We start from the raw sequence: 17,702 nt of genomic DNA, 5'->3' as shown, positions 1-17,702 counted from the left end.
ATACACACTTCTTCATACACTAAAGACACACAACTGGTTATGGTCTTATTTGTATCAGACAGCAGTTCTAAAGTTTCTGCATGCATCTGCTTTAGGCACACCAAACTCTAACATCATACTAATGGAACATGCTGTGTTTTTACAAAGTGTGTAGGAGAGATACGAGTGTTATCCTTTATCCATGAATGACCTAAAGCAGTGATCATACAGGCATGGGTAGGGCAGTACAACACCCATTTTCTCTAGAGGAAAAATTACAGTAGTGAAATAAACATTTTAAATAAGGAATGATCCAATTCCAGTGAATTATTATTTGTATTTCTCCAGTCATAAAATTCTCCATTCTATTCAGTTGTTTGACCAATATCTGCATCAATATCCCAATGTGCCATAAAGATTAGAATTATGCTGAGGAGCGCTACTCACCAGTAGATCTGACTTCCCCCCTTCTCAGAGAGGAGCCACTGCACACTAACTTCCTCTTAACTTGTGCAAGGATATGAGCAAGCTCTTTCCAAAGCGTCAGTATCTTACCTTCACTGATGTCAACTATTCTTCCCTGATTGCATTACGCCTCTTGTCATAGTAAGCAAGGTACTCTCACTTTTTAAGATATAGGTGGCGTTGCTATTGCCCAGGGACAAACCCTCTCTGAAAGAGTGGGTGATGGTAAAGCAGTAAGTCAGATTCTAATAGTCATTTGTTCTTTTAACATGTTTTACACTGGAACTCTAATATCCTCTTTTGGATTTGAAAACAGGTGAAGGGGACTCAAATGCTACATTTCTCTCATGGGGATGATGTATGGAACTGCCAAAAAAAGTAAAGAACATTCCTTCACACTTCATACCTTATTACCCCATGCTTATCCTTTCCTATTTGCAATGGGGAAGCAGAAGAAGGAACTTTATTATTAGCAACTGAGGGCCCAATCCTATCCAACTTTCCAGCACCGGTGCAGTCACAATGCAGCCCCAAGGTTGCAGAACAATACCTTGAGGAAGCCTCTGTGACTGCCCCATTGGCATGTGCACGCCCCATTGCCATGGCTGCACCAGTGCTGGAAAATTGAATAGGATTGGGCCCTGATTCTCTGCAAAAATTGAAGATATTGGCCCCTATTCTAATTAAAGCACAATCATTAAAGCCTGGGATGTGGATGATGACAGCTCCCTCCCCATTTGTGCACTAAGCAGGTGGTCCAAAGATGCACACTATAATGCCAATGGTATGGCCCTTGCTAAGTTTTCCATTACCACTAACATGAGTTGGCTTAATGGTCTAAAAGAATTCCCCAATGCTGATGAATTTACTTTTGTATCCTCTCGTGGCGTCAGCGTTGTGGATTACATTTTGGTATCCACTAAAATGAAGCACCATGTGAAGGATTTTACCATTGGGGATGTAACCTATAGTGACCATTTACCTTTAATCTTGGTCCTTGACCTCCATTCTGGGAGTGTTCCATCACAAGCTGAGGTAGAGCCAAATCTAGAGTGTAGGTATAAAATTGTGGCTAACAGTGCTCTTTCTTCAAACTTCCATCGTTTTTGTACGGAACCAGCAAGCAGAGATTTTTTATTGGCCATTCGACAGGACTCTGATCCCTTTGTTCAAATCAAATCCTTTGAAGGTTTTATTGGAAACATTTTTAAGGCCCTGAGTACCAGGCCCATGTCGGTTAAGACATGCAGTGCTTTTGACAAAAAGGATTGGTTTGACAGTGAATGTAGGGATCTTAAGATGTGTATCAGGGCTTCTTATTTAGATTTTAGAAAGTACAATGACCCCAGTTGTTTAGTTAAACACTCCATTCTCAAAAAACAACTCAGAGTTTTATTGACAGAGAAAAAGAAAAAGTTTGTTTTAACTCAATGGAACAAGCTGCATCAAGCGATTCAACACAAAAATAATAAACAATTTTGGGCAGTTGTAGCGGGTTCATGTAGATCAGAAACATACGACCCTGCTATTATCCTTTCGTCCACATGGGTTCAACACTTTACAGATCATTTTTATGATAAGAGCAAATCCCCGGACACCTACCCAGACTTTACCTCTGTGAATCTGCCTATCTGGCCTCCTGTGACCCCTGATGAAATTAAAGAGCTAATTATGCAATTGAAGCCAGGGAAGGCCGCAGGGCCAGATGAAATACCACCCGAGCTTTTAAAAGGTGACCCAGAATGGTGGGCCCAGTTACTTGCCCACTTTTTTACAATGATCAACAGCTCTGGCCTATTACCCAATGCCTGGCTTACAGCAACAGTCATGCCTATTCATAAAAAGGGTGACCCTACCATACCAGGAAACTTTCGGCCTGTTAGTTTGCTTTCTGTACTAGGTAAGATCTATGCTAAATATCTTTGCAATAAACTCACTCTCTGGGTTACTTCGCAAGGCATCTTAGGCCCCGAGCAATCTGGCTTCTGTCGGGGCAAATCAGCTTTGGATAATTGCCTGATCCTGTCTCATTTGGCCTATAAGCAGGTCAGGATATGTAAGGCTCGTCTTTATGTAGCCTTCCTTGATTTGAAAGGTGCCTTTGATTCTGTGGATAGGGAGCTTCTTTGGGCCAAGTTGGAAGACATGGGGATTGATAAAAGATTACTGCTGCTGATTAGGTCCCTCCATCTAAATACCTCGTGCAGGGTTAGATGCTCCTGGAGGGGGAATCTAACTCACTCCATCATCACTAACAAAGGGGTCAAACAGGGCTGTGCCTTGGCCCCCATGCTTTTCAATCTATTTCTAAATGATCTTGCCCCTTCCCTGAAGGAAGTAGATGGCCATTGTCCAAAGCTTGGTGCAAGCCAAGTGCCGCTACTTCTGTACACGGATGATGCAGTACTGATATCTCGTACTAGGATTGGCCTGAAACGTCTGCTCAGTCGTGCCACAGAGTATTTTTTGACCAACAAATTGCAGATCAATTATGCTAAATCTAAGATAATGATATTTGCTAACAGATGGAAAGCTTTTAAGTGGTCTTGTAATGGCAACAAAATGGAACAGGTTAAGCATTTCAAGTACCTGGGTATCAACTTCCATTACAGACTCACTTGGGCTTTTCATCGCAAGGCAGTGCAGAACGCATCCAAACTAGCTTCCTCAGCCATTTCCCGTTTCTTTTTCACCTGCGGCAATGGTTATGTTCCGGCCGCTCTGGAGGCGTTTAAGGGAAAGGTTCTTTCCCAGGTTCTTTATGGCTCTCCTGTCTGGTATAAGGTTATTAACCAACCACTAGAATGCATCCAAGCCTCCTTTTTACGGAAGACTTTGGGTTTACCCAGGTGCGTTCCCTACTTGGTCCTGTGTCTCGAGGTGGGGTTAATTTGACTAAGGACTACTGTATGGTTAAGACTTCTGAAATTTTGGTTTAGGATTTTATTTAACCCCACCTCTTCTGATCTAATGCAACAATTATTATCGGATCCAGTCCTGCCTATAGAGATCACTGATCTTCTAACTAAAATTAAGTCAATAGGGCTGGACACTGCAGAGTTAGGTATGATTGGTTGTGATGCAGCTTACAGAATTGTCAAAGGAAGAATTCTGGGTATTGAACAACAAGAGCTGTTTAGTGCCGCCAGAACCACATGTTCTCCACTCCATCTTCATATTCCAGTCAGTTTTGGGAAACCGGCCTCCTTCTTTTACCACCTGGTGTGCCCACAGGCCCGGAGAGCTTTCACACTGGCAAGGTGTAACGCTCTTCCATCAGCCTTGTTAATGGGCAGGTTCAGCGATATCCCCTACTTAGAGAGGAAATGCAAGTGTGGTAGGGATTGCGTTGAGACTTGAATGCATACCTTTTTTTACTGCCCGCTACATGTTGTGTCACGCAAGAAATTTCTAGGTCCATTGCTAGCTAGGATGCAGGGCTGGGAGGATTCAACCATGCTTCAGTCTCTCCTTTCCACTCCTGATCCTGAGACTCTGGATAATGTTGCTTCCTTTTTATCTGGGGTAATAGCCAGGCAGAGCCCTGGGACTCTGGGCAGTGACTGATGTTTATGCTTATGTTGTGTTGTCTTTGTATATTCCTGTTCTGTTCTGTTCTTTCTCTGTATTTTAGGCCAATAAAGGTCTTACTGGAAAAAAAAAAGCACAATCAATGAAAAAGAATTACTAAAGCTGTACCCACATTAGGGTACATGGTCCTATGGTAAATCATACAATTTGCTTGAAAAATCCCAGGTTTAACCCTCTGCCAGCTCCACTTGAAAAGGATCTCAGATAACAAGGCTGAAAGACTCTGCCCAAAATTTTGGACAGCTGCTGCAAGGCAGTCAGCCTAATCACTGAACAGAGTATAAAACAGCTTATGCTACCTTTTGTTCATACTATGAATTCAAATGGCACAGCCTAAAACACTTGGATTAAAACTTTAGTACAGGTTGAGACTAATTATTTGCATGGGTTCCATTCCAAGCACTCACATGGATGGCAAAAAAACACACTATAGCAATTCAATTTAAAAAACAGACTTTCTTTGCTCTTCAAGGCTGTGATTTAAAAACAGCCTTGCTGACCTTTGTAAGAAAAGTCATTAAGAAGACAACCTATCAATCAGTCCTCCTCCAAGAGCTTACAAAGGTGCTTCACTCAACCCCTCCCTTCACCAATGCAAAATGATCACCTTTTTTTCAGGTGCTCAGGGGGAAGGGAGGGGTCCACTGGAGAGAGAAGGATTGACGGATTGTCAGCCAGCTGCCCCACCCATTAAGAAGGCTATTGCTAAAGGACTGCTCAGTTTTTTAAACTGACTTAAAAGGGATGCATTTTCCCCTTCTCCAGGGATCAGCACATTCCTTCTCATTTGCAGTGGCCATTCGTGTTGAGTCAAATCAGTATATAAAAATTCCGTGTATAAATAGGCTGGACCTGTAGTCTTGTTTTTGCTTTGTTGCTAATTGACAGAGTATCACATACACAAAAACCTTCCATGCTTTGCATTACTTTGTTTCTTCTTTACTTTTTTTTTTTTTTGCAAACTTGAGTTTTTCCCCCCCTCTTCTAGATTTTGCAACTTGTCAAGCTTTACACTAGATATTATGCAAGCGGTCATGACACAGATGTGGAAACAATCCAGGGGCACCTCCAGTCTAGACAGTGATGACTCAGACCAAGACAGTACTGAAATATATAGTCAGTATTTCTCAGACTGTGGGTTGGGACCCACTTTCAAGCTGGGTTCAACTGTGGGTTGTGAGCCAATTTCAGGTGGGTCCCCATTTCTTTTAATAATTTATTTTTAATGTATTAGACTTGAAACTACCATGGTACGTGAGTGCACTTGGGGAAATGTTACAGACCTGTACTTTTAATAAGCTACTAGGTATATGCTTTTAACAATGATAGTCAATGGGACTTACTCCTGGGTAAGTGTGGGTAGCATTACAGCCTAGGATTGTTAAAAATTTTCCTGCTTGACAATGTCACTTCTGGTTATGACATCACTTCTGGTGGGTCCTGATAGTTTCTCATTCTAAAAAGTTGGTCCCAGTGCTAGATGTGTGAGAAGCACTGATATAGCTTACTTGAACTCTACTCTGATGGCTCCTCAACATTAGCCAAGGCAAGCATCAAAAGTAGTTTGCAACATGGTGAAAGAGCTCCTTTTATGTATTTTTGAAAGTAATCTCTGGTCCATGATATACATCTACAAAATAAAGTCCCAAACCCACTTCATAGGTAATTGCTTTCATTTTAGAGATAAGCAACATGAGACACCTTGCACATTAATTGTTAGAGAAGAAATAATGAATAAAGGCTGTTTCATATTGCATTACAGTACACAGAGAGATAAAGTCATTTATTTTAAAAACATTTTTTTTAAAAAAAAAAGCTCTTTCCCTGCAGGCACTGCTAGATTCCAATCCCCATCATCGAATATACAGTACAAGAACTGGGAAATTCAGTAAACTCCCAGGCAACCGAAGAGGAGATCCTGAGAAGGGCTTCATGGCATGCTTTGCTGCTAGCCTCCTCCAAACATCTCAGTCACCAGCCACAGGCTTCCTGACAACCAAAAGCAACAGTTTAGAAAGGCCCCATCCCTCCAACACCTTGATTAGAAGGGTTATCACTCCACAGTGCAGGAGTTTTGAAAGCACAACTGATGGGCAGTTTCATTCTCAAACCAGAGCATACTGTGCTCTTTGTAAGGCTAAAAGCTGTCTGGAACCATAGGATTCCTGCCTCATACTAATTTTACTGCTTCCAGTATGTCTGACAAAACATAAGTGCTGTCCCATGCTCGACCAGGTTGCCGTAATGCTTTCTCCAAAATCTTAGCTGTCCCTCGGAGATCTACAGAAGTCGGTTTTTGCCTGGTCTGCTGCTGGCAGAAGAGGATCTCATTCACTTCCCCTTCAATCCTCCGGGCATAAAGCAAAGGAAAAGTCTTTCTAATGATAGCCATGACCTCATCTCGGAGAATGGAGTCCCGACATACCAAATTGAGGATAAAGATGCCTACAGACAAGAAAGATAAGCAGTTTTATTACAATTAGTAGTCAGTGGGGGAGGTAACCATTTTCCTCACCTGACTACTGTAGACTAATGAAATCTCAGGAACCTTTGCCAAAATGCTGTTGCCTCTCAGCTTCTTAAAGACTAACCAATTTATTTCAGCATGAGTTTTCACAGACTAGTCCACTTCATCAAATGTTTATGCTAAAAAAACCAACTGGCTCCTTGAAGTGCTACATGACTTTTTTGGCTGCAACAGACTGCCTCCTGCAAGCTCTCTAATACTTGTTGCTGCTACTGAGAGGGCTAGAAAACAACCTGCTTTGCAGTTCAAATGGTTCTTATATATCTGGAGCCATTCAGATACGACAGACCAAAACAGTCAGTGATAATATAAGGGAAGACACAGTGAGAGCAGCTCTTTATACTGCAGTACTGACATGCAAAAGAACCCTCACCTTCTGTTTTCAGAAGGGTTCTCACTTTCTGAAGGAAGGTTTCCTCCACAAAGGCTGCAGGTGGGCAGCTCATTCCCAAGGCAGTGTCCTTGCTATCCACATCAAACATGATGGCATCATAAGTGTTTGGGGCTGTTGGAGAAGAGGGAGAGAACAAACAGCAGTGAGTTCCTGTGAGATTAAACAAACAGAAAGCAGCAGTGATGTGAATGACCTGACAGTTTGTGCAGTTAAACAGCACTGTATTGACTTTATTTCTTATATACAAAAGGTGCCAAAGAGCAAAAAAGGGGGGAAATCACAATTCCAATTGGGTCTAGCAAGTCATTAAGCATAATGTACTCCTGCTCTAGACAGTTCCAGAGGAACTAAGAAGTTATTCCCCACCACAACGGTTTGCTGCAGTGCCACTCTACTAGACCAGCGATTTTCAACCAGGGTGCCCTGGAACACTGGCGTGCCACAAGCGGTCCACAGGTGTGCCACAGGAGTTTGGGGGAGGGTTATTAGTGGGTCCATAGGATAATGTGAGCCTCCTATAGGCAGCAGGGTGTGCCTTGTCAATTGTCAAAAAACTGGTGGTGTGCATGACAATTTTAGCACCTTGTCGGTGTGATGAAAGGTGAAAAAGGTTGAAAATAGGTGTACTAGACAAACCTAAGATATCTAACCAAAAGCAGCAGAGAAATGCATCTTATAGAAGCCCAGCTGTTCTTATTTCCCCTTTGTCTGGACTGGCAATATGCAGCAGCTGATAACTTCATAGAGCCTATATTTACAATATCCCTTTTTTTCCCCATTAGCTGAAGCAAACTTTCATCTAAGTAGAAAGTCAGTTGGGATAAGTGCCACCCTACCGTTACTCAATGGATTAAGGATCTCTTAATCAACACTGTTCAAATCAACATCAGACTAACTTATAGACAACAACTACATATGGATACACTTTTGGACATTTGGAAGCCTTTTTTTAAACATTTATGCGTAGATTGCTTATTAACATTTTCTAGTTACGTCTTTTTCTTTTTCCTTTTTAATTTATTAATAAAAAGAAAAGAAAGTAGAATCAGTTGCAACTATTAACACACAATCCTGCAAAAAAGAAGGTTTCCATAAAGCAAAGGTTGCCATTTCGAACCGAGTAAAAGCATGAACTCAAAACAAGGCTGACTGTTGGGAATTTTTAAATAATTGAGGCTGCAGATTCTTAATTCACTGGAAACAGGTGATCTTCTAACTCAGAGTTTCCAAACCGTGCACTACAGGTCTCGGGGGGGGGGGGCATTGGAGCCAATCAGGGACTTAGCAGAAAGTCAAAGAATAATCTCCGAAAACAGCATTTCTGATCTTGAGATTTAGATTTTGCTTCTCCCAGGTTTCTTTTATTTTAAATAGTGATTTAATTGTGGGTGTCAATACCATTTTGAGTTGCCATCAGCCATCCTGTTCTGGTCCAGGGGAGCAATTCATTTTTCTTTCTCACCCTTGCGAAAACAGGCAATATTTGGCTCCTGAGATCTGGATTACTATGTTACTTTCCTGGCCCTTAGGAAGAAAAACCCACCTTTCCACTGGACTTAATGTGGTTGAGTCTATTAAATGGCACCCTTTCCCTTATTTCTTTGATAGAAACGGTTCTTGTAGGTGGAAGCAGAAAATTTGCTTTGAAAAATCCCCCAGACCACATTTTTCGCCTGCTCATTTGTGCGTCCACTATGGGCACCTTTTCTCCCCTCCAAGGTGCTCTGCAGCTAGGAGATAGCAAGATGCATGCATCCACCTCCCCGATTTGTTACTATCACTGCCCTTCTGTTCAAGGGCTGAGGGGGTGTGCGCCTACTTGCATGCATTGGAGCAAAAGGCATCTGCACTTATTTGAGCACTGGCTGGGTGCGTGCTTGAGGGCCTGCTACATGGAGGGTAGCAGGGCAGAGCTGCAACTAATAGAACTGAAAATATTGCGTAGTTATGTGAGAGGAGGAAAAGGCATGAAAGTGCACATGACCAGATCATCCTCCCACTCGTGTCAGCTGCTGCAGGGAGCTGAGCACCTGGCAGATTCTCAAATGGACTGACACCACTTAGTTGGAAAGCACATGCCTAAGCTCTCTCCTAAATGCTCAGGCTTGCCTCAGTGCAAGGGGTTCTCTAGAGAAGACCTGGCCACTCCCCACATGGAACTCTCCTTCCTGCAGCTGTTCAGTTTGCACTTTTCCCCTTGGGATTCCCCCCTTCCTCACCCTCAGACTTCTGTATCTGTGTGACAAAGTCAGAGCCTCAACTGAGGCAGCTTTTATTCACAGAAAAGGTGAAATTGGGGAGAAGACATCACCTAAGAAATTTCTGCCTGTCACGTAACAAAACGTCACTGGGAGCTGCAGCCAATGAGCCAGGAATCAGAAACATTTGGGAAACACTGTTCTAACCCAACACACCCTCTAGTGGCAACCTGTTTTAATTTCACGCTAGACTAAGACCAAACTAGGTATGACAATGACAGTCACATTCTACATGCCCAATGTGCTGTTCCAGGGATGGGTTGGTTTAATGTAACCATTAGAAGGTACATGGGTGAAGAGAGTTGAACCTTCTGTACCTCTCCAGGGAGAGTCATCCAAGCTTTTTTTTTTTGCCCAAACATACCTGCATATCAGAAGTGAGCTAGCCTGTGAGAAGCGCCTGAGGTGGACCACAGAGAAATGAGATACTTCTAAAGCCTCCTGAAGTTAAAATTAGACACTTGTGTGTGAATGGGGCAAAGCTATGAGCAAACATGGCTGCAACCATCACATCTAGCTGGGCCCAAAGTAACTAGACATAATAACGACACAAACTGTATGTTTAGACAGCTTGCTGTGCTTAGCACGTAATAAGCAGAGCGAATTATCATTAGGAGAGGAGAGGCTGCACAGCCTCCCTCCAAGTATCTTTCTATTCCTCTTCCCTTATTCTGAGCAAGAAAAAGTATAGCAAAGATTCATGTAAGAATCCAGATATGCTTCCCCTTCAGAGAAAAGACCAGAAGACACAGGTCTACAAAGGTATTCAAATAAAATTTTGCAACACCAGGTTGCATTCTGCCCCCACTAAGGCTTGCTTTTAGCACAAAGGGGTCTTTAAGGAGTTTACCTTTTGCTGCCAGGCTGGAGATGTATACTAAGCCATCTGCAATGTGAACTTTGAGCCTGTCTCCTGGAGAGAAACCAAACCAGCAGGTGGCCACATCCAGTACGGCTGGGTCAATCTCTACCACATCAATGCAGCTCTGCAAGAAGTAGTCATGGATGAAGAGGGGCAGGCTGCCGCCACCAAGGCCAATCACCAGCACACGGATCAGGGCCTCTGCAATCAGCACACAGAGTAGTCAACCATCATATGAATCATAACTGGCAGGATGTGCATGCCTATGAGAGCTATATTGTACTAGGATTCCACACTACCCTTCTCAGTGCAAATCATAACCCACCATACTGCAATTCATTGCATGCTGTGAATCTCTTAGGGCTAGGTTTCCCAAACTGGGCTGTCATGACACCCCAGTCAGGGAAGTCCTCCCTCTGCCCCCTTAAGGAGCAGTGGAAGGCAGCAATGCAATTGCACTACTGCTGGGGGTAACAGTGGAATATTTTTACCTACCTGAGGCAGTGCTGGCTTCCTGGAGGGAAGATCCCTATGCCTCCAAATAGCTAAAAATAATAAGAAAATTAGCATTTCCTGTTTTCATTGTGCATCTGGAAGTGTCTGTTTTTTAAATATTTTTAGCTATGGGGAGTCCTGCAGGCTCCCCGGACCCCCCCCCCAGAGGACAACACTGTCTCAGGTAAGTTCAAAAAATCCTTATACCTCTGGCAGCGGTGTCGCTGCCTTACCCCCTCCCCCAGAAGCACTTACCTCAGCTCCCAAATTCTCTTCGAGTTTAGGAACTTATGTTCTAGGGTTATATATTAGAACTGCTAGTTCTCTGGCAATTGTATTTCCATGATGGAGAAAGGGAAGGAGGAGGATGTTCTCCCAGCTGTACTAGCTCCCTCTCTCTCTAATTTGCCCAATAACAGGCATCGCTGAGGTAGCCTTTCTGGGAAGTCATCACACAGCCTGGAAACCAACTCTTGTGCTCCCTAGTCTAAAACCTAGTATTTGAAAAATGCTCTTCTGCTGAATGACAGGCGTATACAGGCACCAGGAAGTGCTGGTTGGAACCTGCCAGCTCTGCCAACAGGCTCCTAGTATGTGTTTTTGGTAAAGACCTGAAAATATAAAGGCCTTCAAAAAGCTAGCTGCCAGGTATGAAATGTCAGATAGCACAGAAATGAAATTGGTCTTACTACTTACCTGGGAGGCATTCAGGATTTTTCAGCAAGCACAGTCCTGCAACCATGACTCTGTGGTGAGCACAACACAGATAGCTCTTGTCAATGGACTGATTGTCTGGCAGAGTAGTGAGTTTGACAGGGTCACCAGAAGCTGCTTTTTCTTTTTTCTTCTTTTTGTGCTTCTTATTCCCTGACCAATGGCAAGTAAAACACAACTGAGATGGGCAAGCAATACCTTGCAGAAGTGAAGGAGTGTGACCTCTGAAATTAATAGGGGTGCAAAAAAACTGCTTTAAATGTCCAAGTTTTCATTGGGCTCAAACATTGGGTTCAAGGCTTTTCTGGCCCTAGATCCTTTCTATCACTCCCCCCTTTCCAGATGGAGCCGATTTGCTTTGGCTGCTACAACCCTCCTTTCCTATTTGCACAACTGAGGAAGCAATTTCTGTTTACTGTACTAGTAAAACACAAGCAAGCAGAATAACCTTCCTATGATTTAAGAGTATAAGTATCTTTTAGAATTCAGAAGTTTGGACTTTAGAGGTAGCAGATGATTTTCAGGAATGACAAACTTGCAGATAACAACTGTGCTTTTTCAGGACAATTTGAGTCAGAGTCTTTATCTTCCCAGTCTTATTCATTGTCTTAGCACTCACAAACAGGAGAGCCAATGCAACTTAAGGAATTGACAGCAAGGGACTACGTGGAGGAAAAAAAAAGAGGATAGGATGAATGGCATCTTGAGATACAGTAATGATGCTGGTTAAAAGGGAAGGGATCCACATGTACTCTAGATCAGTGGCTCTCACTGTGAGTCCAGGACCCACCAGTGGGTCGTGACACAATTTTTGGCGGTTCACAAAACTGACAGTTCAGATTAGGCTATGTGGATCAAGGGTTAAACAGCTTGCTACTTGGGGGAGAGGAGCACTGCTGCCCAATCACCATTATAGCACACCCCTTGGCATTTATAATCGGACAGTAACCTCTAGGACCTCTAAAAAGTTTGAGAACCACTGCTCTAGACAGAAAAAGCACTAGTCACAGTACAATCGTATGCATGTCTACTCAGAAGTAACTCCCAACAAGTTCAATGGGACTTACTTCCAGGTAAGTGTGTACAGGATTGCAGTGTTAGACTGCCTTTGATTTCCCAAACTTGCTCACACAAATTGCTCACTGTTCTCAGCAAAATAATGAAAAATAGAAACAATCTGTCAAAAGATATCCCTGTCGTACCTTTCATTTCACCTTTGTGGGGTGTCCTGGGTGCAAGCCTTGCTTCTGATTGTACCACGTTCCTGTTGCTGAGGAAGATGAGCCGGCGGAAGTAGTGAGCATCATCTCCTTTCACATCCTCAACAACATACTCTCCACTGAGGGTGCTAGTGTCACGATGCTGAATGGTGCGGATCCCAATGTCTCCACCCACTGACAGAAAAGGCACCTGCAGGAGATAAAAAATCTGAGATTGTCACTATCCCACAGACAAAACAAGCAAAACACAGTGAAACAGTAAGGCTATGAAGCTTCCTCACATTAAGCCATGTCTGCCCAATGTTGCATATACATAATAGGGACCAAATGTGTACATCTGTGGGTTGGAGAAAAATGGGTTAAAAAATGAAAGCACTGAACAGTTAGCATACTAATTTTAGCACATCCATTTATAAAATTAGCATGCGCGAATGCTACTTAGAAATAAATACCTGAACAAACATAATTACTAGTTAGAAACTGTCCCATTTGACTGGCATTGTATCCTTCCATCATGTTACTAAGTAATTTTAGTAATTAATGCAGTTTTAAAACTGGAAAATCTTCCAGTCATCACACAGCAGCATTATACAAAACAAGTAAGGATACTCCAACAGAGCACAGACTCTACATCTGAACCCTTGCCTTGTTTGAAAAAAAAAATTACCAAAATAATTAACACAGCACTTAGGACTGAAGTAGATCACAGAAGGAACAGCTACAGCATCTTGCTCCCTAGGGCAGAACAAAAGTACATAATGTGAGAACAGTTTACCTGCTGATGGGCTGAGAGATCAGGTGGAGCAAGCTCCATCACCTTTTCAGACAGCTCTGCTTGGATAGCTTCCATGCCTTCATAATGCTGATCCCTGTGCAAGGCCACGGTTACTAGGCGCCGGAATCCTGCACTTGCAGCCAACTGTTTCCGTCCCTCCTCGGTCCCAAAGAGCCACTCAGTTTCTCTGCCCTGTGGTACTGGGGAGACACAAAATGGCAGATAACGGGCAGTGCAGAAACTATTTTGCTTATGTAGCTGAACAAGGGCAACCAAGTGACATTTTCTGAGGGCTAAGATGAAGAAAACCAGACTGGGTTTCCTACAATCTGGCATGTTAAATAGAACAGATGGTATGTTAGACCAGAATTTTTCAATCAGTGGTACTTGAGGTGGTGTCCAGTGGTACCCGCAGGAACCCCAGACCCCCATCACCTGGCAGCGAGACCAGTAACGCAACATGACAAGGAATGGTAGGAGGCTTAGCTAGACAAGTAGAGTTCAAGCACACGCCTTTCGCATGATCGAAAAAATCCTCCCATCTGCCCTAGGCCTCTTACCAGTGTTTGTTGTGTTATATCTGTCTTCTCAATCCAGAAGTAACTGGCAGTGACATTGCCAGTTACTTCTGGTGGCACTTTCAATAGATGGATCATGAAAAGTGGTATGGCAGAGGACAAACGTTGAGAAACACTATGCTAGGCTATCCCTTTGGACAGTGGTTCCCAAACTGTGAGCTGTGGCTCCCTGGTAAGTAACAGAAACCAGCCAGGGGAGCCAAAGAATCATGAAAAATCCACCACCCTATACAATGTACAGAAATTGTTCCCAACCTGGGGTATGTGTATCCCTAGGAGTTCTTGCCAGGAGGGGTACTTGAAAAAGAATTGAATATTATAATATACTATATATTATGAGTCTGTATTATAATGCCTTGTGGGGCTGGCAAGGCAGAAAGCAGCTAGCTGGTTGTGAAAGCCCCAGCAACCTCTAGTTTCTAGTCATCAATTCCTGTTATCAGCTATGGATCAACAACTGAAAAAATATAAATTTGAAATAAGACTAATTATATATAAAATAAAAAAACATTTTGCTAATATGAGGAGAACCATTCATGGAGATTGGCTGCTAAAGGGTATGCAAGTGATAAAAACCTTGGGAACCATTAATGTACAGTATTGTAGCCCTAATGGGGAGCAGCAGCCAATGGCCTAGTAGGTCAAGGGAGCCACCAGCTGAAGAAGTCTGAGAACCACTGCCTTAGGTCAACCCAAGTGACCTGGCAGCAGATCCATGCGACAGGAATCTAAGACTTTTCCTTCATCTTGCCAAATGTAGGCAAAGTATCCAGAATCATTACTTGTAGAGAAAAATTGCATTATTTAGTATTTTTATAGCTGCTCTTTACCCAGTAAATTCGAGAGTAAACAAGGAACTGAAATTTGAAAGCAAAGTTATACCGTGTTTCCCCGATAATAAGACACTGTCTTATTATTTTTTTTGGACAGAAAAACACCAGAAGGCTTATTTTCAGGGGAGGGCTTATTTTAATGAACATTGACAGCAATTTTAATAAACAGGTAAATGTGAACAAATCATGCCCCCTGAGTTCTTCTTTTATCCTCCATCATGCCCCCTGAGTGCTTATTTTATCCTCCATCATGCCCCCCGAGTTCTTCTTTTATCCTCCATCATGCCCCCTGAGTTCTTCTTTTATCCTCCATCATGCCCCGAGTTCTTCTTTTACCCTCCATCATGCCCCCTGAGTTCTTCTTTTATCCTCCATCATGCCCCCTGAGTGCTTATTTTATCCTCCATCATGCCTCCTGAGTTCTTCTTTTATCCTCCATCATGCCCCTTTTATCCTCCATCATGCCTCCTGAGTTCTTCTTTTATCCTCCATCATGCCCCCTCACTCCCGCTTACATACCGGGTTTTTATGTTGTCTTGCCTCAGCTCTCCTCCACGGCACTGCTCTCAATGGCGCCAGCAAGCAAATCACTGGGGAAGAACAGGATGACGTGCTCACTGCTGCAGCTCTGATTGGATGCAGCTCGGAGCGCAGCGTGCGTTTCACCCGGGGGGGGACGGTGCATACAGAGGGTACCGTAATGTAGCGTGTAGCGCAGGGGATCACCTTCACTACAGTAGCAATCTCAATAGGGCTTATTTTCGGGGGAGGGCTTATTTTAGAGGAATCTTACACAGTAAGGGGAGGGCTTATTTTCGGGATAGGTCTTATTATCGGGGAAACACGGTATCAAAAAGTTCAAATTTATTTTCAATCTGGTAAGAAGAAAAAGTTCAGGCCTGCAATTTTCTTCTAGAGCAGGGGTGCTCACACGTTTTTGGCTCGAGAGCTACTTTGAAACCCAGCAAGGCCCGGAGATCTACCAGAGTTTTTTTTACAATGTTCGCGCCATCATATCATATAACATTTATGTGTACAATGTACGTTGGTGTACCTTGAGCCCCACTGAGTATAATAGGACTTACTCCTGAGTAGACATGCCTAGGATTAGGCTGTGAGGCTGCAATCCTAGCCACACTTACCTGGGAGTAAGCCCCATTGAGTACAATGGGCCTTACTCCCGGCGTTTCCTCCCAGAGGCACCTGAAAGGGGGGGGCTCGGCACTCCGCGATCTACTCATTTTGCTTCGCAATCTACCGGTAGATCGCGATCCACCTATTGAGCACCCCTGTTCTAGAGGATAGCTGTTGAATGCATACTATGAGAAGAAAAACAATTTGCAAATTTACCCTAACTTTTAAGCAGAAATAATGGTCTCAATCCTGATGCTGCTTTGCAAATACTGCAGCAAGCTTCTGACAAAGTTAAAATCTCAATTTCCAAGAAGGGATGTGTGTGGGTGTGTGTCTTTTCAGTTATTTGAATTTAACCCCTCCACCTAAGCCAGCCAACATGGAAAGAAAGACACTCACTGATAAAGATGGCAAATTGATTGTCACGAGACACTTTCACAGCAAGGTTATGCACCACATGCAACAAATAGCGGGCTTGGCCAGTGTCCTTATTGCAGAGATCCAAGGAGATGCTCCCTGAGCTAGAGGTTTTATTAAGCTGGCTGCGCAACAAAGCATACTGTTGCCTTTCTTTCACTGCCTCAATCAGGTGCTCAATGCTATTGAACCGGACAGGTTTGTCCTGCTTTTCAGCACACAGCTCCAGGATGTGTAAAGCAGAGCCTGGCACATGCCTAATTCTTGTCATAACATACACAAAGATAGGCAGGGCAAATTTTCCCTTTGAAGCATCTCCTCTGTTGCTGGAGAGTTGATGTATTCGGATCATCCAGCCTTCCTGGAAGAAATAGTCCACAGCCGCCTTCAATACATGTGCTTGGGCCAAAGACACGCACACGTAACGCCCCCCAAACTGCAAGACGCGGCCAACTTCAGAAAACATTCTTCGCGCCCTGCTCAAAGCAGCCTCTTCTTGGTCCGTCAGGAGGGCGTCAAGGGTGCCTTTGTCCAGCACCACCTGGAATCGCTCATCAGGGAAGTCCATCTGCAGCACATCCATGACGAGGTAGCTCATCTTGGGTCTTATGCGAGCGCTGCGTTCCCGCATCTGCGTGATGACCGCCTCGCTGATGTCCACGTTGGCGATATCTTGGTAGCCCACATCATAGAGTTGCTCGCTCAGCTCTGAGTTGCCGCAGCCAACAACAAGGATCTGGGGGAGAAACACAAAGGTAGCATTGTGGGCAAGCACTTTTGGACTGAAGGTCTGTGGCAGGGCTGAGAGCCCCACTGACCCGGGATGGGTGGGGAGGCAGGTGAGGCAGAGCCTCCCCGCTGTAGTCCTTGGAAAAGCAGCACCGCCACTGCGTGAGGCACCCAAGTGCATGGGTGCCTCACACCGCGACGGCGCTTTTCCAAGGACTACAGCGGGGAGGCTCTGCCTCACCTGCCTCCCCACCTACCCTACGTCCCTGCACCCCGCTGATCCCTTTAGGCCCCCCTCATCCTCCCCACCTCCCCTCCGCCCAACGGCACCCCCCCCGGCCCAACGGCCACCTGCATCCCCCCCACCAGGCCCAACGGCCACCTGCACCCCCACCAGGCCCTCCTCACCGAGTCCCGCAGCCGCAGGTACCGCCCCAGCGTCGGGCGCAGCTCCTCCCACTCTCCGTACCACTCGAAGGCGCGCTCGCCTCGGCCCCGGAAGAAGCGCTCCCAGTAGGCGGCCGAGGCGAACTCCTCAGCACACTTCGGAAGCAACCGCAGCTCCGCCATGGCTGCGGCCACTGGCAGCGGCACGCGGGAGGGTGAAGCGCCCGCAAGTCCCGCCTTCTTGCAACCCCTCCCCCGTCCTCGAAGTTCAGTGGACAGTGAACACGCTCGTCTTTCCCCCGCGACTCTCAACGGACGTCAGCACGCGGCTCTAAGGGGCGGGT

General features: G+C 44.6%; 1 protein-coding gene across 1 annotated transcript; it reads right to left on the bottom strand.

Annotated features, from left to right (window-relative positions):
- Positions 1-5,724: 5,724 nt before the first annotated feature.
- Positions 5,725-17,553, bottom strand: METTL13 (methyltransferase 13, eEF1A N-terminus and K55). Its single transcript, XM_066624091.1, has 8 exons — positions 17,380-17,553; positions 16,225-16,978; positions 13,281-13,480; positions 12,488-12,695; positions 11,268-11,438; positions 10,065-10,277; positions 6,936-7,067; positions 5,725-6,480 (listed from the first exon to the last, which is right to left on the bottom strand). The coding sequence occupies exons 1-8, from the start codon at positions 17,539-17,541 to the stop codon at positions 6,206-6,208; spliced, it is 2,115 nt and encodes a 704-aa protein (XP_066480188.1). The 5' UTR covers positions 17,542-17,553; the 3' UTR covers positions 5,725-6,205.
- Positions 17,554-17,702: the final 149 nt, after the last annotated feature.

Source organism: Tiliqua scincoides, chromosome 4, assembly GCF_035046505.1.
Source record: "Tiliqua scincoides isolate rTilSci1 chromosome 4, rTilSci1.hap2, whole genome shotgun sequence".
NCBI lineage: Eukaryota > Metazoa > Chordata > Lepidosauria > Squamata > Scincidae > Tiliqua > Tiliqua scincoides.
Note: the sequence above shows the minus strand (reverse complement) of the source record. Positions and strands in the feature narration are given on the sequence as shown.